Source organism: Pelodiscus sinensis, chromosome 7 (genome assembly GCF_052426305.1).
Source record: "Pelodiscus sinensis isolate ZL-2025 chromosome 7, ASM5242630v1, whole genome shotgun sequence".
Taxonomy (NCBI): Eukaryota; Metazoa; Chordata; order Testudines; family Trionychidae; genus Pelodiscus; species Pelodiscus sinensis.
In genome coordinates, this window is record NC_143058.1 from 1,455,352 (window position 1) to 1,479,611 (window position 24,260).

General features: G+C 67.5%; 1 protein-coding gene across 2 annotated transcripts in view; it reads left to right on the plus strand.

Annotated features, from left to right (window-relative positions):
• The window catches only part of PTPRN (protein tyrosine phosphatase receptor type N), a 44,272-nt gene that overhangs the window by 6,990 nt on the left and 13,022 nt on the right, over positions 1–24,260 (plus strand). The window contains exons 3-12 of one of the 2 annotated variants that reach the window (XM_075917682.2): positions 203–316; positions 932–1,037; positions 1,711–1,894; positions 2,239–2,527; positions 6,488–6,607; positions 8,178–8,212; positions 11,743–12,059; positions 12,355–12,441; positions 14,318–14,397; positions 14,606–14,670. In XM_075917682.2, coding sequence (XP_075773797.2) covers positions 203–316; positions 932–1,037; positions 1,711–1,894; positions 2,239–2,527; positions 6,488–6,607; positions 8,178–8,212; positions 11,743–12,059; positions 12,355–12,441; positions 14,318–14,397; positions 14,606–14,670 — 1,397 coding nt within the window. The remainder of the gene's footprint in view (positions 1–202; positions 317–931; positions 1,038–1,710; positions 1,895–2,238; positions 2,528–6,487; positions 6,608–8,177; positions 8,213–11,742; positions 12,060–12,354; positions 12,442–14,317; positions 14,398–14,605; positions 14,671–24,260) is intronic. The other variant, XM_075917683.2, reaches the window with a different exon arrangement.

Genomic DNA, 24,260 nt, shown 5'->3' on the forward strand with positions numbered 1-24,260 from the left:
GTAAGTGCCCGGGGGGGGGGGGGGGGGGCTGTCAAGGCTGGAGCCCCGGAGGGGGGAGGGAAGGTGGGTTAGGAAGCCTGAGGGGTGAAACTGCCCCCCCCCAGCTCCCAGGCCCCCTCCTCCACAGCAACCCCGGCTGCCCCTGGGGTTGGCGCCAGGCCCAGGGGCTGAGCCGGCTGCCCTGTGCCTGCTCTGCTCCTAGATGGCTTGTTCGGGCAGTGCCAGGCGGGCGCGGCGCGCGACAGGCCTCCCTTCCAGCTCACCTCGCCGGTGCTCCAGCGCCTGCAGGACACGCTGCACCGCCTCCTGGCACAAGGTGAGCCCTGTGTGGGGGGCGCAGGCTGGCCTGTGCCTGGGAGGGGTGGGGCTGGGTCGCAGGCTGGCCCGGGCCGAGGGGGTTGGGGGGCGCAGGCTGGCCTGTGGCTGGGAGGGGTGGGGCGGGGGCGCAGGCTGGCCCGGGCCGAGGGGGGTGGGGGACGCAGGCTGGCCTCTGGCTGGGAGGGGTGGGGCGGGGGCGCAGGCTGGCCCGGGCCGAGGGGGGTGGGGGACGCAGGCTGGCCCGGGCCGAGGGGGTTGGGGGGCGCAGGCTGGCCCGGGCCGAGGGGGTTGGGGGGCGCAGGCTGGCCTGTGGCTGGGAGGGGTGGGGCGGGGGCGCAGGCTGGCCCGGGCCGAGGGGGGTGGGGGTGCAGGCTGGCCTGTGGCTGGGAGGGGTGGGGCGGGGGCGCAGGCTGGCCCGGGCCGAGGGGGGTGGGGGTGCAGGCTGGCCTGTTGCTTGGGGGAGTGACGGGGGGCAGTGGCTGGGGCGGGTGGTGGTGGGAGATGGGGGGCAGGGTCCATGCACCCGCTGGCATTGCTGGGAGAGGGTGGGGCTCAGCCCTCCTTGGGGCAGGGGGCCGGCCTGCGCGCTGACGGGCTGCTGTCCCCGTGGCAGGGCTGTCGTGGCAGGACGGGCTCACGCAGTACGTGATCGCCCAGGAGCTGCAGCGGATCCCCCGGCTGCGCCCGCCCCCTGCCCCGGAGCCGGCGGCCAAGGACAGGTAGGGCTGGCTCCGCTGTCCGTCTGCCCCAGCCGGGCCCCCCCAGGCCTGTGCTGCCCCGCCCCCCCACTAAGGACACCCGTGGGTGCCGTGTGCCCGCTACGGTGAGTCCGTCACAGGCAGCGGCCGGTGCCTGGGAGAGCGGGGCTGCGCTCTGAGGCCTGGCGTCCCCCAGCTGGGCCCTGCCGGGAGCTGGCTCCAGGGTCCCCCTGTGACGGCGAGTTGGGTCCCCCGACCCTGCACCCCCGGAGCAGCCAGAACCGTCTCCCCGAGCCGGGAGACTAGAGGGGGGTTTCCTGGGTGTCCAGCACAGACGGGACGTGGCTACCGGGGGCAGGGCCAGGATGGCTCAGGCCCTGGGGTTAGGGGTCCATCGCCCACTCTCCCACGAGCCCTGTGGGGCTGGGTTTGGCTGCCGGTCCGTACGGTCACCCTATGACTGACAGTGGGGGGCTGCCTGGGGCCACACCCAACCCCTGAAAAGTCAGCCCCTTCCTGCACCCCTCAGCAGCTGCCTGGTCTGGCCCCGGGGTGCTCAGGGTGAACCCTGTGGAGCCTGTTTCGGGGGCCCCAGGCTGGGGGTCTGGCCTCTGCTCTCCTGGGGCTGGGGAGGAGGAGGGGAGCCCGGCCTGGCCCCCGCTGTGCCCCTCACCAGGCCTCTGGTATCGCTCAGGTTCTCCCCGCTGCGCGCCGCCCCGCCGAGGACCCTGCTCCCCCCGGTGCCCGGCCAGCCAGGCAGCTCCGTGCAGATGGCCCCACGCCTGGCCCCGCTGGCCCCTGCCACGCTACAGCGATACCTGGCACTCCTGCTGCTCGCCCCCGAGGAGGGGCTGCTGCACCCCTATTCGTACCACCAGGTGAGGGGCAGAGCCGGCCGCAGGCCCAGCCCGGCACGGACACAGCTCCGGCCGGCGCCTTGGGGGCGCGGGCGGGGGGAGAGCTGGGGGTCCTGGCTGGTCAGCCCATCCCGTCTGGGGAACGCGAGAGGCTTTGGCACCAGCTTGTCTGCAAACCGCTGTGCAGTGTGGCTGTTAACACCGGCCAGGCCTCGCCCCAGAGGTGGCTGCATCTCTGCCCCAAGGGAGGGGCCCTCGTCTCTGGGCGGGGGGGGGGGGGTAAGCACTGGGCCGGGGGAGGCCGGCTGGTCTCGGGGGGCGGGGGGTGGCACTGAGGGCCTGGTGCTTCTGTGCTCTGGTTCCAGTTTGGCTACCCGAACGGTGCGCAGCAGCTGAGCCCCGTCCAGGGCAGCGTGGCCAGACAGAGCCCCGAGCGACCCGCTCTCTCCGGCAGAGCCCCCGCCCCCGCCCTCTTTGGGGCCGCCCCCCTCGCTTCCTACGGGGGGCAGCCGGGGCTGGACGGAGGGCCTCTCTTCCAGGGCCTGGGCACGCTCTACCTCCCGGGAGACAAGGCCAGCCCGAGGGCCCAGCACGGCCAGGGGCCGCCCCCGGCCAGCAGCGAGCCCGAGGAACGGAGCATCCCGGCGCAGCCAGGTAACCCTCCCTTCCCGCCGCCCCCTCGCGCCTGGCCCGGCCGGTCCCCTTGGCGGGATTCCCCCCCCCGCTACCCACAGCGCCACTGGGAATACGGACCGGCCCGTTCGTCCGTGCCCCCCCCCACCGACAGCGCCACTGGGAATACGGACCGGCCCGTTCGTCCGTGCCCCCCCCCCCGCTACCCACAGCACCACTGGGAATACGGACCGGCCCGTTCGTCCATCCCCCCCCCCCCCGCTACCCACAGCGCCACTGGGAATACGGACCGGCCCGTTCGTCTGTGCCCCCCCCTCTCTACCGACAGCGCCACTGGGAATACGGACCGGCCCGTTCGTCCGTGCCCCCCCCCCCCACCGACAGCGCCACTGGGAATACGGACCGGCCCGTTCGTCCGTGCCCCCCCCCACCGACAGCGCCACTGGGAATACGGACCGGCCCGTTCGTCTGTGCCTCCCCCTCTCTACCGACAGCGCCACTGGGAATACGGACCGGCCCGTTCGTCTGTGCCCCCCCCTCTCTACCGACAGCGCCACTGGGAATACGGACCGGCCCGTTCGTCTGTGCCCCCCCCCCCCCCCGCTACCCACAGCGCCAGTGGGAATACGGACCGGTCCGTTCGTCCGTGTCATCCCCCCCCCCCCGCTACCCACAGCGCCACTGGGAATACGGACCGGTCCGTTCGTCCGTGTCATCCCCCCCCTCCCCCGCTACCCACAGCGCCACTGGGAATACGGACCGGCCCGTTCGTCCGTGCCCCCCCCCCGCTACCCACAGCGCCACTGGGAATACGGACCGGCCCGTTCGTCCGTGCCCCCCCCCCCGCTACCCACAGCGCCACTGGGAATACGGACCGGCCCGTTCGTCCATCCCCCCCCCGCTACCCACAGCGCCACTGGGAATACGGACCGGCCCGTTCGTCTGTGCCCCCCCCCGGTACCCACAGCGCCACTGGGAATACGGACCGGCCCGTTCGTCTGTGCCCCCCCCCCGCTACCCACAGCGCCACTGGGAATACGGACCGGCCCGTTCGTCTGTGTCCCCCCCCCCGCTACCCACAGCGCCACTGGGAATACGGACCGGCCCGTTCGTCTGTGCCCCCCCCTCTCTACCGACAGCGCCACTGGGAATACGGACCGGCCCGTTCGTCTGTGCCCCCCCCCCCCCTCTCTACCGACAGCGCCACTGGGAATACGGACCGGTCCGTTCGTCTGTGCCCCCCCCCCCCCGCTACCCACAGCGCCAGTGGGAATACGGACCGGTCCGTTCGTCCGTGTCATCCCCCCCTCCCCCGCTACCCACAGCGCCACTGGGAATACGGACCGGTCGTTCGTCCGTGTCATCCCCCCCTCCCCCCGCTACCCACAGCGCCACTGGGAATACGGACCGGCCCGTTCGTCCGTGCCCCCCCCCCGCTACCCACAGCGCCACTGGGAATACGGAACGGCCCGTTTGTCCGTGCCCCCCCCCCCCCCCCGCTACCCACAGCGCCACTGGGAATACGGACCGGCCCGTTCGTCCATTCCCCCCCCCCCCCCCGCTACCCACAGCGCCACTGGGAATACGGACCGGCCCGTTCGTCCGTGCCCCCCCCCCCCGCTACCCACAGCGCCACTGGGAATACGGACCGGCCCGTTCGTCTGTGCCCCCCCCCCCCCGCTACCCACAGCGCCACTGGGAATACGGACCGGCCCGTTCGTCCATCCCCCCCCCCCCCCGCTACCCACAGCGCCACTGGGAATACGGACCGGCCCGTTCGTCCATCCCCCCCCCCCCGCTACCCACAGCGCCACTGGGAATACGGACCGGCCCGTTCGTCTGTGTCCCCCCCCGCTACCCACAGCGCCACTGGGAATACGGACCGGCCCGTTCGTCTGTGCCCCCCCCCCCGCTACCCACAGCGCCACTGGGAATACGGACCGGCCCGTTCGTCCATCCCCCCCCCCCCCGCTACCCACAGCGCCACTGGGAATACGGACCGGCCCGTTTGTCCATCCCCCCCCCCCCCCGCTACCCACAGCGCCACTGGGAATACGGACCGGCCCGTTCGTCCGTGCCCCCCCCCCCCCCGCTACCCACAGCGCCACTGGGAATACGGACCGGCCCGTTCGTCCATCCCCCCCCCCCCGCTACCCACAGCACCACTGGGAATACGGACCGGCCCGTTCGTCCGTGCCCCCCCCCCCCCCGCTACCCACAGCACCACTGGGAATACGGACCGGCCCGTTCGTCCATCCCCCCCCCCCGCTACCCACAGCGCCACTGGGAATACGGACCGGCCCGTTCGTCTGTGCCCCCCCCCTCCCTCTACCGACAGCGCCACTGGGAATACGGACCGGCCCGTTCGTCTGTGCCCCCCCCTCCCTCTACCGACAGCGCCACTGGGAATACGGACCGGCCCGTTCGTCCATCCCCCCCCCCCCCGCTACCCACAGCGCCACTGGGAATACGGACCGGCCCGTTCGTCCGTGCCCCCCCCCCCCGCTACCCACAGCGCCACTGGGAATACGGACCGGCCCGTTCGTCCGTGCCCCCCCCCCCGCTACCCACAGCGCCACTGGGAATACGGACCGGCCCGTTCGTCTGTGTCCCCCCCCCGCTACCCACAGCACCACTGGGAATACGGACCGGCCCGTTCGTCTGTGCCCCCCCCCCCCGGTACCCACAGCACCACTGGGAATACGGACCGGCCCGTTCGTCCATCCCCCCCCCCCCTCTACCCACAGCGCCACTGGGAATACGGACCGGCCCGTTCGTCCATCCCCCCCCCCCCGCTACCCACAGCGCCACTGGGAATACGGACCGGCCCGTTCGTCTGTGCCCCCCCCCCCCGCTACCCACAGCGCCACTGGGAATACGGACCGGCCCGTTCGTCTGTGTCCCCCCCCCCGCTACCCACAGCACCACTGGGAATACGGACCGGCCCGTTCGTCCATCCCCCCCCCCCCCGCTACCCACAGCGCCACTGGGAATACGGACCGGCCCGTTCGTCCATCCCCCCCCCCGCTACCCACAGCGCCACTGGGAATACGGACCGGCCCGTTCGTCTGTGCCCCCCCCCCGCTACCCACAGCGCCACTGGGAATACGGACCGGCCCGTTCGTCTGTGTCCCCCCCCCGCTACCCACAGCACCACTGGGAATACGGACCGGCCCGTTCGTCCATCCCCCCCCCCCCCCGCTACCCACAGCGCCACTGGGAATACGGACCGGCCCGTTCGTCCATCCCCCCCCCCGCTACCCACAGCGCCACTGGGAATACGGACCGGCCCGTTCGTCTGTGCCCCCCCCCCGGTACCCACAGCACCACTGGGAATACGGACCGGCCCGTTCGTCCATCCCCCCCCCCCTCTACCCACAGCGCCACTGGGAATACGGACCGGCCCGTTCGTCCATCCCCCCCCCCCCCGCTACCCACAGCGCCACTGGGAATACGGACCGGCCCGTTCGTCCGTGCCCCCCCCCCCCCGCTACCCACAGCGCCACTGGGAATACGGACCGGTCCGTTCGTCCATCCCCCCCCCCCCCCGCTACCCACAGCGCCACTGGGAATACGGACCGGCCCGTTTGTCCATCCCCCCCCCGCTACCCACAGCGCCACTGGGAATACGGACCGGCCCGTTCGTCCGTGCCATCTCCCCCCCACACCCACTCGCGCTCCAGAGGCTGAGCTATTCACCCCTCCCCCACCCAGTGTAACTCTGGGGAGACCAGGGGAAACTGAGGCACGGGTCGGGGCATGACAGACACAGCGGTGGTATTGCCATTGCGACCAGTCTCCCCCAGGTCCTGCCACTGCCAGCCTCGGGGTGGGGGTGCTGCCCTTTCGCTCCTGCTTCCTGACCTCTGGGCCCAGCAGGGCCAGGTGCTTGGTGGGTGCCCCCTCCCGCCCAGGCCAAGAGTCCTCCTGCCTTGCCCGTGGCTCTGTGGGCAGGGTCCACAGCCGGCGCCCTCCCTCCAGCAGATGCAGCCCTGCAGAGACTGGTGGCCGTGCTGAGCGACTACGGGGTGGGGCTGCAGGACCTGAGCCCCCAGCAGCTCGCCAGCCTCTCTGCCCTGCTGCAGCTGCTCCAGCGCCCTGGTGAGCAGGGGAGGGGGTGGGATGGTGAGAGCGGGGGACAGGGAGCGGGGGAGGGGAAGGTGAGGGGGTGGGACGGGGAGCAGGGGCAGGGGACAGGGAGCGGGGGGGAAAGGTGAGGAGGTGGGACGGGGGAGAGGTGAGGGGGTGGGACGGGGAGCGGGGGGAGGTGAGGGCGGGGGATGGGGGGAGGTGAGGGGGTGGGACAGGGAGCGGTGGAGGGGAAGGTGAGGGGGTGGGACGGGGAGCAGGGGCAGGGGACAGGGAGCGGGGGAAAGGTGAGGAGGTGGGACGGGGGAAAGGTAAGGAGGTGGGACGGGGGGAAGTGAGCGGGTGGGATGGGGAGCGGGGGCAGGGGACAGGGAGCGGGGGAAAGGTGAGGAGGTGGGACGGGGGAGAGGTGAGGGGGTGGGATGGGGAGCGGGGGCAGGGGACAGGGAGCGGGGGAAAGGTGAGGAGGTGGGACGGGGGAGAGGTGAGGGGGTGGGACGGGGAGTGGGGGGAGGTGAGGGGCGGGGGACGGGGGGAGGTGAGGGGGTGGGACAGGGAGGGGCGGGGGGAGGTGAGGGCGGGGGACAGGGAGCGGTGGAGGGGAAGGTGAGGGGGTGGGACGGGGAGCAGGGGCAGGGGACAGGGAGCGGGGGAAAGGTGAGGAGGTGGGACGGGGGAGAGGTGAGGGGGTGGGACGGGGAACGGGGGGGGGGGAGGTGAGGGCGGGGGACAGGGAGCGGTGGAGGGGAAGGTGAGGGGGTGGGACGGAGCAGGGGCAGGGGACAGGGAGTGGGGGAAAGGTGAAGGGGTGGGACGGGGAGCGGGGGGGAGGTGAGGGCGGGGGACAGGGAGCGGTGGAGGGGAAGGTGAGGGGGTGGGACGGGGAGCGGGGGGAGGTGAGGGCGGGGGACAGGGAGCGGTGGAGGGGAAGGTGAGGGGGTGGGATGGGGAGCGGGGGGAGGTGAGGGCGGGGGATGGGGGGAGGTGAGGGGGTGGGACAGGGAGCAGGGGCAGGGGACAGGGAGCGGGGGGAAAGGTGAGGAGGTGGGACGGGGGAGAGGTGAGGGGGTGGGACGGGGAGCGGGGGGAGGTGAGGGCGGGGGACAGGGAGCGGTGGAGGGGAAGGTGAGGGGGTGGGATGGGAGCGGGGGGAGGTGAGGGGGGCGGGGGACAGGGAGCGGTGGAGGGGAAGGTGAGGGGGTGGGATGGGGAGCGGGGGGAGGTGAGGGCGGGGGGATGGGGGGAGGTGAGGGGGTGGGACAGGGAGCAGGGGCAGGGGACAGGGAGCGGGGGGAAAGGTGAGGAGGTGGGACGGGGGAGAGGTGAGGGAGTGGGACGGGGAGCGGGGGGGGTGAGGGCGGGGGACAGGGAGCGGTGGAGGGGAAGGTGAGGGGGTGGGACGGGGAGCGGGGGGGAGGTGAGGGCGGGGGACAGGGAGCGGTGGAGGGGAAGGTGAGGGGGTGGGACGGGGAGCGGGGGGGGGAGGTGAGGGGTTCACCCCCGCTGGACCTGGCCTGATCCCTCCCCCGGATGCTGCTCTGTGCCCGGAGCCAGCATGAAACGTCCGTGTCTCGCCCGCCAGGTGGAGCTGGCCAGAAGGCTCTGGAGGCGAGGCAGGTAAGTCCCGGGCCCGATGCCAGAGGGTTCCCGGCCCAGGGTCCGGCAGGGTCCCGGTCGCCGCAGGGAGCGTCGTGGTCCCCGAGCCAGAGCCCTGCCCCGAGCCAGAGCGGTTGGGTCCCAGTCCCCCGGCAAAGGAGACTCCGGCGCAGCCTGGGGGAGCCGCGCCGGCGCCGGGCACCTCCCTGTGGAATTGGGCGTCTCGCCTGCCTGCGTCCAGCTGGAGCTGCCAGCTCCGTGCCCCCCCCGTGTCTCTCTCGCGCTCGTGGGGGCCCTGGGGCTGCGGCGGGCACAAGGCAGCTTTCTAGGTGATCTGCCCCCGCCGGTTTTCCTACCTCTCTGAGCTGTGGGCACCAGCCCCGGGCAGAGGCCCCGCCCGAGACGCCGAGGGAAGCGGCTCTGCTGCTCGGCGAGACCTCCCCGGCGTGGGCACAGCGGGTTAGCCGCCCGCTGCCAGGCCCCGCCCCCGCCCGGATAAAGTCCGGCTCGTTGGTGTGGGCCGTGCCGGGGCCCCGGGTCGCTGTCTGTGCCCTGGCCTCTTCCATCCCCGAGTCGGCCTGCGCTAACGCTCCCGGGCGAGCCTGGCTCTGCTCCCAGGCGCCTGATCCCCCTGCAGCGGAGCAGGGCCGGGAGCTGCTCCTTGCCGGGCGCTCAGCGGGGAGTCTCGCTGACGGAGACCGATTGGCTAACGAATCCACCGACCCTGCCACCGGACCGGCTCCCCTTGGTGCTGCTGGCAGTGCCCTGCGGCCCCTCCCTGCCACCAGCTAGTCACAGCTGGGACCTCGCTCGCCAGGGCCCCCGGGGCCTGCCCGGTGCCGAGCCAGGAGAGGTCAGTGCTGTCTAGCAGGGCCGCTGCGCTGGGCTCCAGGGAGACCGTCGGGTACGTTAGAGCTAAAGAGCAGCCCAGAACCTTGAGAGCCCGGCCTGGGCGCAGCAAACACCTTGAGAAACCTGGCCACGCCCATGAGAAATGGACATCGGACTAGGTCCAGGTCTGCGCCGGGCCCGGGGGGGGGGGGTCCAGGTCTGCGCCGGGCCCGGGGGGGGGGGGGTCCAGGTCTGCGCCGGGCCCGGGGGGGGGTCCAGGTCTGCGCCGGGCCCGGGGGGGGGTCCAGGTCTGCGCCGGGCCCGGGGGGGGTCCAGGTCTGCGCCGGGCCCGGGGGGGGTCCGGTCTGCGCCAGGCCCGGGGGGGTCCGGTCTGTGCCATTTAAATATGTATCTCCTGTTAGTGTGACTGTGTCTATTTTCCATAAAACTCTGCACATTTGCATTCAGTAGATTGTTACCGTCCTTCAGTTCTTTCTTCATCAAATCCCGTTATCCGCTCTTCCTCCGTTGCTCCGCCCGGCATTCGTGTGGGACGGCCAGGCCTGTTTCCCTGGACCATCCCGCTTTTCTTTCTTACACACTGGCCCGACGTCACTTTCTGCCAGTCTGCTGGGACTTGGCTGGTGAGCCCAGAGGGATGGAAAATCCCCAGTAACGGTTCAGCCAGCTCCTCCGACCGCTCTTTTAAAGCTCTTGGAAGCAAAGTGTCCAGAGTTGAGGTTTAAAAACGCCTGAGTTCAGTAGCTGCCGTTCAACTTCCTCCCAAGTTACTGTTGGCATAGAAAGTATTTACTCCTCTCCAGGTGATACGACTACTCGAGTTCCCTCTCCCAAAACAGCACTGTACAGTGATTCCTCATTAACACGGGCCCGCTTCACATGTTTTTGCGATAGCACGATTTCTTTTTGAGGGAATGTTTTTTTAATTACATGACTGTCCCCGGAATAACACGATTTCCCCAGCCGGCCCATGGCTGGTGGCTGCGCGGGGCTTCCCCCGCCTCCTTGCAAAGCGGTGGAGGGTTCGCCGCTCGCCGCGCTGTTCCCCGCTGACTCCCCATCGCCAGATGCAATGCAGGTCCCGGCAGACCCATCGGAGGGACATACACCCACCCCAATGCCCCTCCCTGCTCCTCCCCTTCCCTTCCCCAGAGCCAGACACCTCCCCTCCCTGCTGTAACCCAGTCCCCTTTCTCCCCCGACCTTATGTCCCGGTCCCAACAGACACCCCCGCTTGAAACGCAACCCCCATCTTCACCATTATTTTCAATGGGAAAATTGACCCCCCATAACACGTTTTCACTTAACACGATCATTTTCTGAAACATCGATAGTGTTACATGAGGAATTACTGTATCGAATTTGTCTTTTCTGGGTTATTGACAATTCTACTGCTTCCATTAGTAACGGATCAATGTCTTTTAAGAGTCTTATTTCTAGTATCCTTAAAAGCCTTGTCCTTAACTCTGCAGGCTATCCATTATACCTGGTGGCTTTTTGCTTCCTTTATCCATTTTCTACTATGCAGCGCTTCTGATCTCTCGCTCATTACTACCAACTTCCCTTTTCTTCCCTCTTTCATATTCTTACACAGCTGCCTTCACTTCTGCTGTAAGCCCAGTTGCTTTGTAACCAGTGCAGCCTTCCTTCTTGAATTGTCGCTTTTCGATCATTTAGTAAAACACTTAAATCATTCAGAATGATCATTCCCGCTTTTCTCCCGGGTGACTTGGTTCCTAATAGTTTGGAGCTTGATGAAATTGTCCCTTTTCAAGCCACCAGGCGTGTTTGTGTTACTGGTTCAGCCTTTGTTCTACTTCCACATAACAAATGGGGCCAGATCAGAACGTGCACCGAAGCTGCCACCCGTTATTAGAGCGCTGACCAGTTCCGGATGAGTTCGAATGCAGAATCCCCCCCTCCCGCCAGCTTCAGCGCCGCTTGAGTTAGGAAATTGCCGTCTGCAGTTGTAGAGGTTGCGAGGGTTTAGCACCGGACAACCTGCGTGTCCATCAAACCGAAGCCCCCCCCCCCCATCCTGTCGGGGGCCAGAGGGTGCAGCCGGCCTGTTCCCCGGGGATCTGAGGCTGGGCGGCGGACACCGACCAATCCCCCCGTGTGCTTGGTCTGCCCGGATGCCGGGCCGTGCGTGAGCTGGGAAGGGGAAATGCTGCTGTGACCCTACCCCTCCCGTTCCCCGGCGGCACTCAGGGCCCCCCGGTTTCCCCCTTCCTGCCGGCCCGCCCGGCTGGGTCAAGTCGACGCCCCCTCTGCTTGTGTGCCGGGTGGGTGGGGCATTCCTGCCCTCCTGTGCTGCGCGAGCGCTCGGCCCTTCCCCGGTCTCCCTGCCCCCTTGCCTCCCCCACGGCTTGGCTCGCAGGCAGGGGGTGCCCCGCTGTGGTGGGGCAGCCAGACCCTGCAGCGCCTCTCCCCGCAGAAGGGACCAGTGGCCCCCAGAAGCCTCTGTCCTGCGTGGCTTGGCCCGTGGGCCGGCGGGCTCCCCAAGACAGCGGCTGGGCGGTTCGGGGAGCAGGTAGGATCCCACGGAGCTGGGGGCTGGTGGGCCCCGCTCTGGGGAGGCAGCACGCCGGCCCGTCGCCTGGACACTCTGGCAGCTTTCCCCGGGGTCCCGCGCAGCCCTGCCCTCGCCCGGCTCCTGGGAGGGATCTGCCGCCGGGTAACGTGCTGCTCTGCCCCAGGTGACGGAAGGGGAGATGCAGCACAGAGAGGAGGAGCTGCCCCCCTCCGTGGCGCCTCCCCCCGAAAGCCCTGCCAGTGCCGCCCCCTGGACAGAGGGGCCGCGGTGGGCGGGGGCCAGTGGCCCGGTGCCCAGCAGCGCCAGGCCCACGCTGGCAGCACAGGGGGCGGCGCCGGGGCAGGCCACGCCCGGGGTCCCCGCCAGGCCGGTGCCGGTGGAGAAGAAGAGCTACATGGAGCCACGCGACCGTGGCGGGGAGGGGCAGCAGCCGGAGGCCCAGCCCGCCGAGGAGTACGGCTACATCGTCACCGACCGGAAGTGAGCGCGGGGGCGGGGTGGGGCGGGGGAGCTTGTGGGGCTGCCCCGGGGAGGGGGGGGGTTCCCACTCCGGCCGCCTGGCCAGTCCTCGGGGCGCCTACAGTGGGACCCTGTTCCTGGTGTCAGGAGCAGCCCCAGGCAGAGCTGGGCCTGTGCCAAGGCCCCTACGGCCCAGCCCACACCCACCTGCCTGGCATGTCCCGCTCCCCACTGCTGGCACCTGCCCTGTCGCTCGCAGATGGGGGGGCTGTCTGGGCCGGGATCCCAGCCCTGAGCCCCCCTCTGTTCCCTGCAGGCAGCTGAGCCTCGCTGATGGCATCCGGCTGCTGGAGATCCTGGCGGAGCACGTCCACCTGTCCACGGCCAGCTTCATCAACATCAGGTGGGAGCCCTGGAGGTGGGGGCAGGGCGATCCCCCGGGAGGGGGGCAGGGTGTGTCATGGTGTCAGGGAGTCCCCCGGCAAACACTTGGAAGGTAATAAAGTGATAGGGAATAGCCAGCATGGGTTTGTGAAGAACAAGTCATGCCAAACTAATCTGATAGCTTTCTTTGATAAGATAACGAGCCTTGTGGATAAGGGAGAAGCGGTGGATGTCATATACCTAGACTTTAGTAAGGCATTTGATACGGTCTCGCATGATATTCTTATTGATAAACTAGGCAAATATAACTTAGATAGGGCCACGATAAGGTGGGTGCATAATTGGCTGGGTAACCGTAGTCAGAGAGTTGTTGTTAACGGTTCTAAATCCTGCTGGAAAGGGATAACAAGTGGAGTTCCTCAAGGGTCTGTTTTGGGACCCGTACTGTTCAATATCTTCATCAACGATGTAGATATTGGGATAGAGAGTACGCTTATTAAGTTTGCAGATGATACCAAACTGGGTGGGGTTGCAACTTCTTTGGAGGATAGGGACATAATTCAAAATGACCTTAGCAAGTTAGAGAAATGGTCAGAGGTAAACAGGATGAAGTTTAATAAAGAGAAATGCAAAGTGCTCCACTTAGGAAGGAACAATCAGTTCCATACATACAAGATGGGAAGCGACTGTCTAGGAAGGAGCATGGCAGAAAGGGATCTAGGGGTCATAGTGGACCACAAGTTGAATATGAGTCAACAGTGTGATGCTGTTGCAAAAAAAGCAAATATGATTCTAGGTTGTATCAACAGGTGTGTTGTAAGCAAAACTCGTGAAGTCATTCTGCCGCTCTACTCTGCACTAGTTAGGCCTCAGCTGGAGTACTGTGTCCAGTTCTGGGCGCCACATTTCAAGAAAGATGTGGAGAAATTGGAAAGGGTACAGAGAAGAGCGACAAGAATGATTAAAGGTCTAGAGAACATGACCTATGAAGCCAGGCTTCATGAACTGGGCTTGTTTAGTTTGGAAAAAAGAAGATTAAGGGGGGACATGATAGCGGTTTTCAAATATCTAAAAGGGTGTCACAAGGAGGAAGGCGAAAATTTGTTCCTCTTGGTTTCTGAGGACAGGACAAGGAGTAATGGGCTTAAAGTGCAGCAGGGGAGGTTTAGATTGGACATTAGGAAAAAATTCCTAACTGTCAGGGTGGTCAAATATTGGAATAAATTGCCAAGGGAGGTGGTGGAATCTCCCTCTCTGGAGATATTTAAGAACAGGTTAGATAGACATCTGTCAGGGATGGTGTAGACGGAGCTTGGTCCTGCCTTGAGGGCGGGGGGCTGGACTCGATGACCTCTCGAGGTCCCTTCCAGTCCTATGATTCTATGATTCTATGGCCCTGCACCCCGTCCGCAGCCAGAGGGGACTCTCGGGCGGCTGGTCGAAGAGAAGGGCTGTGGGGTCCCAGGGACGGGGCGCAGCGTGGGATCCATGCAAGCGCAGGGACCCGGAGCAGCCAGCAACATTCCTGTGGGGGAGAGGGGGTCCCGGCCCCCCCCCGCTCTAAGCCCCTTCTCCCTCCAAACCCCGCCGAGACTGACCCCTCCCCCAGCCTGGGGCAGCCCCGCCTGCCCTTTGTCCCCATCCCGGGTAGGAATTGTGTTCTCCTCTGCCTGCCCCCCCTCCCCCCCCGTCTGCGGGGAGTCCCCCTTCTCCAGACAGGGCTGCAGCTCCCGGGACGGTCGCCCCCGCCGTGATCCCCCCCATGCTCACAGGTCTCGTCCCAGCCTCCCTGCAGTCGCTGGCCCCTTGCTCCCAGTGTCCCCTGCACGGCTCCGCCAGGGATCCGGGGTGGGGGCGGCGTCCCCGCCCCCCATGACTGGTCTCTGCTCCCCCAGTGTCATGGGCCCGGCCCTCACCTTCCGGATCCTGCAGAACCATCACAACCTGTCTCTGGCAGACGTGACCAGCCAGGCCGGTGAGTGGGGGCGCCTGGGGGCTGTGGGTTGGGGGGGGGAGACCAGTAGGGGGCTCAGGACGGCCGAGCTGTTCCCAGCCAGTGACTCATTGATCCCTTCTGCCCCCACCCTGGCTCCTCCCAGCTCCGGGTCCCCGCGCCACGTGCGAGCTGGGAACCGGCAGCTGCTGGGGCCCCTCGTTCACCCCTCGCGCTTTCCCCTCTGCAGCAGCCGCGAGGTCGGAGCTGGAGGCCGGGCTGGGGCTGAAGATTGTGCAGACGGGCGTGGGGCAGGTAAGCAGAGACCCGCCGGGCTCCTTCCCGCCCCGGGGGCAGCAGAGTGCCAGGGGGCAGGTCTCAGTGCCGGGCTCCTGGGGGCCGTGGCTCGGGGGAGGCGGGCTGCAGCAGGGACTTGCAGGGCAGCCATCTGGGGCTGGCTCGCACCCGGCTCCTGGCTCCTCCGCTGCAGGGCCGGCTGCAGCCCCTCGTGGGGCTGGTGTGAAGAGCCGCTGGACGGCCGCTCACATGCAAAACTTCAGCTCCAGCAGGCCCTGGCTGTGCGGGTGCGGGTGCGTGTGGGGCTGGGCGGCTCCTTCAGGCCTTCTCAGCCCCCGGGTGCAAGGCGACTGCAGACAAGCTGGCGGGGTCGGGGGGGCGGCTGCCGTCTCTCCTCCTCTAGCAGGCGGGTTTTCCTTCCGCAGCCCCAAGCACGGGCTGCCGGCCGGGGCGCCTCCGAGCCTGCCCCGCCGCCGGGCCGATCCCCCGCCTGCTCTCAGGGCTCAGGAGCAGCGTGCGGCCGGGCCGTCCCATGGGCCAGGCGGTGCATTACCCAGCTGGCTGTGGGTGTCACCCGGCCGCTGAGCACGCCTCGGACGGACAGACAGACAGACAGACACCTACCCGCTCCGCTGCTCGGCCGCTGAGCACGCCTCGGACAGACGGACAGACAGACACCTACCCGCTCCGCTGCTCGGCCGCTGAGCACGCCTCGGACGGACAGACGGACAGACAGACACCTACCCGCTCCGCTGCTCGGCCGCTGAGCACGCCTCGGACAGACAGACGGACAGACAGACACCTACCCGCTCCGCTGCTCGGCCGCTGAGCACGCCTCGGACGGACAGACGGACAGACAGACACCTACCCGCTCCGCTGCTCGGCCGCTGAGCACGCCTCGGACAGACAGACGGACAGACAGACACCTACCCGCTCCGCTGCTCGGCCGCTGAGCACGCCTCGGACGGACAGACGGACAGACAGACACCTACCCGCTCCGCTGCTCGGCCGCTGAGCACGCCTCCGATGGACAGACGGACAGACAGACACCTACCCGCTCCACTGCTCGGCCGCTGAGCACGCTTCGGACAGACAGACAGACAGACACCTACCCGCTCCGCTGCTCGACCGCTGAGCACGGCTCGGACAGACAGACAGACAGACAGACAGACCTACCCGCTCCGCTGCTCGGCCGCTGAGCACGCCTCGGACGGACAGACAGACAGACAGACAGACACCTACCCGCTCCGCTGCTCGGCCGCTGAGCACGCCTCGGACAGACAGACAGACAGACAGACCTACCCCTTCCGCTGCTCGGCCGCTGAGCACGGCTCGGACGGACAGACAGACAGACAGACACCTACCCGCTCCGCTGCTCGGCCGCTGAGCACGCCTCGGACAGACAGACAGACAGACAGACCTACCCGCTCCGCTGCTCGGCCGCTGAGCACGCCTCGGACAGACAGACAGACAGACAGACCTACCCCTTCCGCTGCTCGGCCGCTGAGCACGCCTCGGACGGACAGACAGACAGACAGACACCTACCCGCTCCGCTGCTCGGCCGCTGAGCACGCCTCGGACAGACAGACAGACAGACAGACCTACCCGCTCCGCTGCTCGGCCGCTGAGCACGCCTCGGACAGACAGACAGACAGACAGACAGACCTACCCCTTCCGCTGCTCGGCCGCTGAGCACGCCTCGGACAGACAGACAGACAGACCTACCCCTTCCGCTGCTCAGCCGCTGAGCACGCCTCGGACAGACAGACAGACAGACAGACCTACCCCTTCCGCTGCTCGGCCGCTGAGCACGGCTCGGACGGACAGACAGACAGACAGACACCTACCCGCTCCGCTGCTCGGCCGCTGAGCACGCCTCGGACAGACAGACAGACAGACAGACCTACCCGCTCCGCTGCTCGGCCGCTGAGCACGCCTCGGACAGACAGACAGACAGACAGACCTACCCCTTCCGCTGCTCGGCCGCTGAGCACGCCTCGGACGGACAGACAGACAGACAGACAGACCTACCCCTTCCGCTGCTCGGCCGCTGAGCACGCCTCGGACAGACAGACAGACAGACACCTACCCGCTCCGCTGCTCGGCCGCTGAGCACGGCTCAGACAGACAGACAGACAGACACCTACCCCTTCCGCTGCTCGGCCGCTGAGCACGCCTCGGACAGACAGACAGACAGACAGACAGACACCTACCCCTTCCGCTGCTCGGCCGCTGAGCACGGCTCGGACAGACAGACCTGCTGTGACGGCGCATTGGGGTTCCCCCGACCCTGCACCCCTGTAGCAGCATGAACAGACTCCCCCAGCCAGTAGAACGGGGGGTTGTTGCTCCTCCAGGACACAGCCCAGCACAGACGTGATGTGGCTACAGGAGTCTGGCCCAGGATGCCTCAGCCCCCTTGAGATGGGTCCCTGGGCCCCGAGATTCCAGCCTCTCCTCAGACTGGTTCCTTCATGGTTCCAGCCCCAGACTGACCCTTCCCCCGACCCTCACTTCCTGGTTCCCTGGCTGCCCCCACTCCTCTGGCCGGTCACCTGACTTAGGCAGCCCCCCGCTGGGCCGTGCTCACAGGCAGAGGCCAGTAGGGGTCAGTCACAGCCCAGCACAGCGCCCAGCAAGGTGCTGACACCGCACAACATGTGGGTGAGTCCGTGGGAACCGCACAGCCCAGTGCAGGGGACCCGGGTCACAGAGCAGACCCCCCCGGCCGCTGAGCACGCCTCGGACGGACAGACAGACAGACAGACACCTACCCGCTCCGCTGCTCGGCCACTGAGCACGCCTCGGACGGACAGACAGACAGACAGACACCTACCCGCTCCGCTGCTCGGCCACTGAGCACGCCTCGGACAGACAGACGGACAGACAGACACCTACCCGCTCCGCTGCTCGGCCGCTGAGCACGCCTCGGACGGACAGACAGACAGACAGACACCTACCCGCTCCGCTGCTCGGCCGCTGAGCACGCCTCGGACGGACAGACAGACAGACAGACACCTACCCGCTCCGCTGCTCGGCCGCTGAGCACGCCTCGGACGGACAGACAGACAGACAGACACCTACCCCTTCCGCTGCTCAGCCGCTGAGCACGCCTCGGACGGACAGACAGACAGACAGACACCTACCCGCTCCGCTGCTCGGCCGCTGAGCACGCCTCGGACGGACAGACAGACAGACAGACAGACCTACCCGCTCCGCTGCTCGACCGCTGAGCACGCCTCGGACAGACAGACAGACAGACAGACACCTACCCGCTCCGCTGCTCGGCCGCTGAGCACGCCTCGGACAGACAGACGGACAGACAGACACCTACCCGCTCCGCTGCTCGGCCGCTGAGCACGCCTCGGACAGACAGACAGACAGACAGACACCTACCCGCTCCGCTGCTCGGCCGCTGAGCACGCCTCGGACGGACAGACGGACAGACAGACACCTACCCGCTCCGCTGCTCGGCCGCTGAGCACGGCTCGGACAGACAGACGGACAGACAGACACCTACCCGCTCCGCTGCTCGGCCGCTGAGCACGGCTCGGACAGACAGACAGACACCTACCCGCTCCGCTGCTCGACCGCTGAGCACGCCACGGACAGACAGACAGACAGACAGACCTACCCGCTCCGCTGCTCGGCCGCTGAGCACGCCTCGGACAGACAGACGGACAGACAGACACCTACTCGCTCCGCTGCTCGGCCGCTGAGCACGCCTCGGACAGACAGACAGACAGACAGACACCTACTCGCTCCGCTGCTCGGCCGCTGAGCACGCCTCGGACAGACAGACGGACAGACAGACACCTACCCGCTCCGCTGCTCGGCCGCTGAGCACGCCTCGGACAGACAGACGGACAGACAGACACCTACCCGCTCCGCTGCTCGGCCGCTGAGCACGCCTCGGACGGACAGACGGACAGACAGACACCTACCCGCTCCGCTGCTCGGCCGCTGAGCACGGCTCGGACAGACAGACGGACAGACAGACACCTACCCGCTCCGCTGCTCGGCCGCTGAGCACGCCTCGGACGGACAGACGGACAGACAGACACCTACCCGCTCCGCTGCTCGGCCGCTGAGCACGCCTCGGACGGACAGACGGACAGACAGACACCTACCCGCTCCACTGCTCGGCCGCTGAGCACGCTTCGGACAGACAGACAGACAGACAGACACCTACCCCTTCCGCTGCTCGGCCGCTGAGCACGCCTCGGACAGACAGACAGACAGACAGACCTACCCCTTCCGCTGCTCGGCCGCTGAGCACGCTTCGGACAGACAGACAGACAGACAGACCTACCCGCTCCGCTGCTCGGCCGCTGAGCACGCCTCGGACAGACAGACAGACAGACACCTACCCCTTCCGCTGCTCGGCCGCTGAGCACGCTTCGGACAGACAGACAGACAGACAGACAGACCTACCCCTTCCGCTGCTCGGCCGTTGAGCACGGCTCAGACAGACAGACGGACAGACAGACAGACACCTACCCGCTCCGCTGCTCGGCCGCTGAGCACGGCTCAGACAGACAGACGGACAGACAGACACCTACCCGCTCCGCTGCTCGGCCGCTGAGCACGGCTCAGACAGACAGACGGACAGACAGACACCTACCCGCTCCGCTGCTCAGCCGCTGAGCACGCCTCGGACAGACAGACGGACAGACAGACACACCTACCCCTTCCGCTGCTCGGCCGCTGAGCACGCCACGGACAGACAGACAGACAGACAGACCTGCTGTGACGGCGCATTGGGGTTCCCCCGACACTGCACCCCTGTAGCAGCATGAACAGACTCCCCCAGCCAGTAGAACGGGGGGTTGTTGCTCCTCCAGGACACAGCCCAGCACAGACGTGATGTGGCTACAGGAGTCTGGCCCAGGATGCCTCAGCCCCCTTGAGATGGGTCCCTGGGCCCCGAGATTCCAGCCTCTCCTCAGACTGGTTCCTTCATGGTTCCAGCCCCGGACTGACCCTTCCCCCGACCCTCACTTCCTGGTTCCCTGGCTGCCCCCACTCCTCTGGCCGGTCACCTGACTTAGGCAGCCCCCCGCTGGGCCGTGCTCACAGGCAGAGGCCAGTAGGGGTCAGTCACAGCCCAGCACAGCGCCCAGCAAGGTGCTGACACCGCACAACATGTGGGTGAGTCCGTGGGAACCGCACAGCCCAGTGCAGGGGACCCGGGTCACAGAGCAGACCCCCCCGGCCGCTGAGCACGCCTTGGACAGAGAGACCCGACCGCTGAGCATGCCTGGGACAGACAGACCTACCCACCAGAGTGACAGACAGACCTGCCCCTGGCCCAGGGGGTCCGGGAGCTGCGGCTGGCTGGCCAATACCGGCTCTGCATGGCTGGCGCGGCGGGACTGGCCTAACCCCGGGCAGTTTTACGATTTAATGCCCAGGACCCTCCAGCGAGCCCCGCCGGGCCCCTGCTCCGCAACAGGCCTGGGCCACGCCTGGCTGTCCCTGCTCCCAGCCCGCCGCAGGGTGTGGGGCTGGCACTGGGGCCTCGCGGTCACAGCCTGTTCTCCCCCGGTCCCACTCAGTGTTGGTCGCCCTCTGTCCTGCGTCCCCGCGCTGCTCCCCGGGGTCTGCCCCAGGCCTCCCTGATGCGGCTGGGCACAGGGCCTGGGCGTCGGTTGCTGCCCCAGGCCTGCTGGCACCGGCTCTGCCCCACCTCCCCACTTCCACCCGGAGCTGGCCTGTCGCCACGGGGGCTGCCCCAGGCTGCCGAGAGCCTGTGCGGGCTCCGGGTGGCCCAGTGCCAGGGAGGCGCTGCTGCCCTTCGGCATGCGGCTGGCCCAGCCTCTGGGCACCCCAGGAGCCGTGTGGCAACGGCACCCCTGGAGCTGCATAGGAACGGCACCCCTGGAGCTGCGCTCCTCCCTGCAGCTCTCTGCACCCCCTCCCGCAGCAAGCGCAGAGCAGGCTGCAGCAGCTGCCGAGGGGGGGGGATGAATGAGCCTGGGCAGGTTCATGGGGGGGGGGCGCTCGCTGCTCATGGCACCAACTGTGGGCGTCCCGGCAGCTCTCCAGTGGGCCCAGGAGCCTGTGGCCGGAGCAGGTGCCGCTAGGAGGGGCGAGCACGTTGACTCAGCTCCTGGAAGAGCTGCTGGAATTGCCACGCGCTGGTCGATGGGGGACGGCAGCGGGCGTGGGCCTGGCCCGGGGGATCCCCCGCAGCTCTGACTTTTAAATGCAGTTGACGTCGCCCGGCTCTTAGTACCTTTAGGAGGCAGAGGCGCCCCAGGCGATCCACTGGCCAGGGCCCCTGCAGTGCCTCTGCCTCCCCTACGCCCCGCGGAGGCTGTGGGCTCGGGGGTGGGGAGCGACGGGGACCGGACCAGCTGAGCTCACGCTTAGGCTTCCCCGACCCGTTCACCAAACATCCCGAACATGGCAAAACCCCCAAAGAAGCGGGAGATAAACGTTGGGGGGGGGGGGGAGGTTGCTGTGCCTTTAAGAATCCCCATGCTTCTTGCTTCCCCCGCCCTCGCCAGACGCAGCAGGGGAGGATCGTCCCCACCGCCCGTCCGAGAGCGACCGCAAATCCCGAACTTTGCGTGGCTGGGATTTCCTGGGGCTTCTTACTGAACAGGGGCCAGAAAAAACAGACTGTCCGGGCGAAATCAGACCCCTGGCGCCCCTGCTCCCTCTCCACAGGGCGGCCCCGCGGCTGAGCCAGGCTCTCATCCCCTCAAGCTCCCGCCCACGCTGGCCCCTCGGGCCCCCTTTGTGCATGGGGGGCAGGAGCTGGCCTAGCAGTGTCCCAGGCCGGGTGTCGTGCGGGGCCTGGGTGGCAGGTGGGGCGTGGGGGTCGCTGGCTTCCTGACTGCCAGGGTGGGGGGCTGGAGCAGCCTCGCGTGCACCTGTCCCAGCCCTTTGCCTCCCGGGGTGAGGCCTTCGCTGGCTCCGGGCGCGATGCGGACGTAGGAGTCGGGGCAGGCAGCCCCAGGCCCCGAACCCCCCGCACTCGGCTCCGGCCCGTCTCCATGTTTGAACAGCCCAGCCTGCCCCTTCGCCGAACCCCAGAGCACACAACCCCCCCCCCCCCCGTGTCTAACCCCTTCCTTTGGCCAGGGGAGAAGTGGCCAGGCCGGGCCTGCCCCCAGGGGCCACCCCCCCACTGGGCAGTGCACCAGACACCGGCCAGTAGGGGTCACCCCAGCCCCACACGGCAACCAGGCCCTGCCCTGCACAGCCCCCCGCTACGTCACACGGGCCACCCCCCGCTGGGCAGTGCACCAGACACCGGCCAGTAGGGGTCACCCCAGCCCCACACGGCAACCAGGCCCTGCCCTGCACAGCCCACCCAGCCCGGTGTCCTGTCTGCCCCCGGCGGCCAGGGCCAGGTGCCCCCGAGGAGGGAACAGACGAGATCCCTCCCATCGCCCACCTCCAGACACACAGGCCAGGGGCCGGCCTGCACGCCCCAGTGCCTGCGGGGGGTGGGGGATGAACCCAGCGTACAGCCCTTTGCTTCAGCCACCTCCACCTGGCTCCGCCTCTGCCCCGGCCCCTCGCGCCGGGCACAGCACCTCCGGGAGCCTTTCCTCCCCGCCGGCCGGCTTCCGGCAGGGCCTGTCGTTGCTAGGTACCAAACGGCCGGGCCGTCGTCTGGCCCAGACTCCAGATTTGCCGGCACCTAGTTCCCCGTGCAGCACATGGGGGAAACTGAGGCATGCACAATGGTTGTACAAAATATGGCCAGTTCCCACCCCACGCAGGGACTGTGGGGGAAGGGGAGAGGGCCCATCCTGCAGGGCGTCATGAGGGTCACCCCAGCTCCCCAGATGGGGCAGGTCTTGGGGATGGCCACAGCTCAGCACAGCTGCAGAGGACGGTCAGGGAGCAGGTGTGATGGACCAGGCCGGGTCTGGGCACCACTCAGGGCGAATTGCTCAAAACCAGGGCTCCTTGCAGCCCAGACGGGAGACCTTCCCAAACAGGCCACACACCAGCCACACCGAGCGCTCCAGCTGCCAGTCCGGCCGGCAGGAACCTCTCAGACCCAGAGCCCGTATCCGTAGCCCCGCACAGACGTCACACACGCGCGAGTAGCACACCCAGAGCCCGTATCCGTAACCCCGCACAGACGTCACACACACACAGACACGCGAGTAGCACACCCAGAGCCCGTATCCGTAACCCCGCACAGACGTCACACACACACAGACACGCGAGTAGCACACCCAGAGCCCGTATCCGTAACCCCACATAGACGTCACACACACACACACACGAGTAGCACACCCAGAGCCCGTATCCGTAACCCCGCACAGACGTCACACACACACAGACACGCGAGTAGCACACCCAGAGCCCGTATCCGTAACCCCGCACAGACGTCACACACACACACACACGAGTAGCACACCCAGAGCCCGTATCCGTAACCCCGCACAGACGTCACACACACACACACACGCGAGTAGCACACCCAGAGCCCGTATCCGTAACCCCGCACAGACGTCACACACACACACACACGCGAGTAGCACACCCAGAGCCCGTATCCGTAACCCCACATAGACGTCACACACACACACGCGAGTAGCACACCCAGAGCCCGTATCCGTAACCCCACATAGACGTCACACACACACACGCGAGTAGCACACCCAGAGCCCGTATCCGTAACCCCACATAGACGTCACACACACACACGCGAGTAGCACACCCAGAGCCCGTATCCGTAACCCCACATAGACGTCACACACACACACGCGAGTAGCACACCCAGAGCCCGTATCCGTAACCCCGCCCAGACGTCACACACGCGCGAGTAGCGCACCCAGAGCCCGTATCCGTAACCCCGCACAGACGTCACACACACACACACGCGAGTAGCACACCCAGAGCCCGTATCCGTAACCCCGCCCAGACGTCACACACACGCGAGTAGCGCACCCGGAGCCCGTATCCGTAACCCCGCCCAGACGTCACACACACACACGCGAGTAGCACACCCAGAGCCCGTATCCGTAACCCCGCCCAGACGTCACACACACGCGAGTAGCACACCCAGAGCCCCTATCCGTAACCCTGCACAGACGTCACACACACGCGAGTAGCGCACCCAGAGCCCGTATCCGTAACCCCGCGCAGACGTCACACACACGCGAGTAGCACACCCAGAGCCCGTATCCGTAACCCCGCACAGACGTCACACACACGCGAGTAGCACACCCAGAGCCCGTATCCGTAACCCCGCGCAGACGTCACACACACGCGAGTAGCACACCCAGAGCCCGTATCCGTAACCCCGCACAGACGTCACACACACGCGAGTAGCACACCCAGAGCCCGTATCCGTAACCCCGCGCAGACGTCACACGCACACGAGTAGCACACCCAGAGCCCGTATCCGTAACCCCGCACAGACGTCACACACACGCGAGTAGCACACCCAGAGCCCGTATCCGTAACCCCGCCCAGACGTCACACACACGCGAGTAGCACACCCAGAGCCCGTATCCGTAACCCCGCCCAGACGTCACATACACGCGAGTAGCACACCCAGAGCCCGTATCCGTAACCCCGCCCAGACGTCACACACGCGCGAGTAGCACACCCAGAGCCCGTATCCGTAACC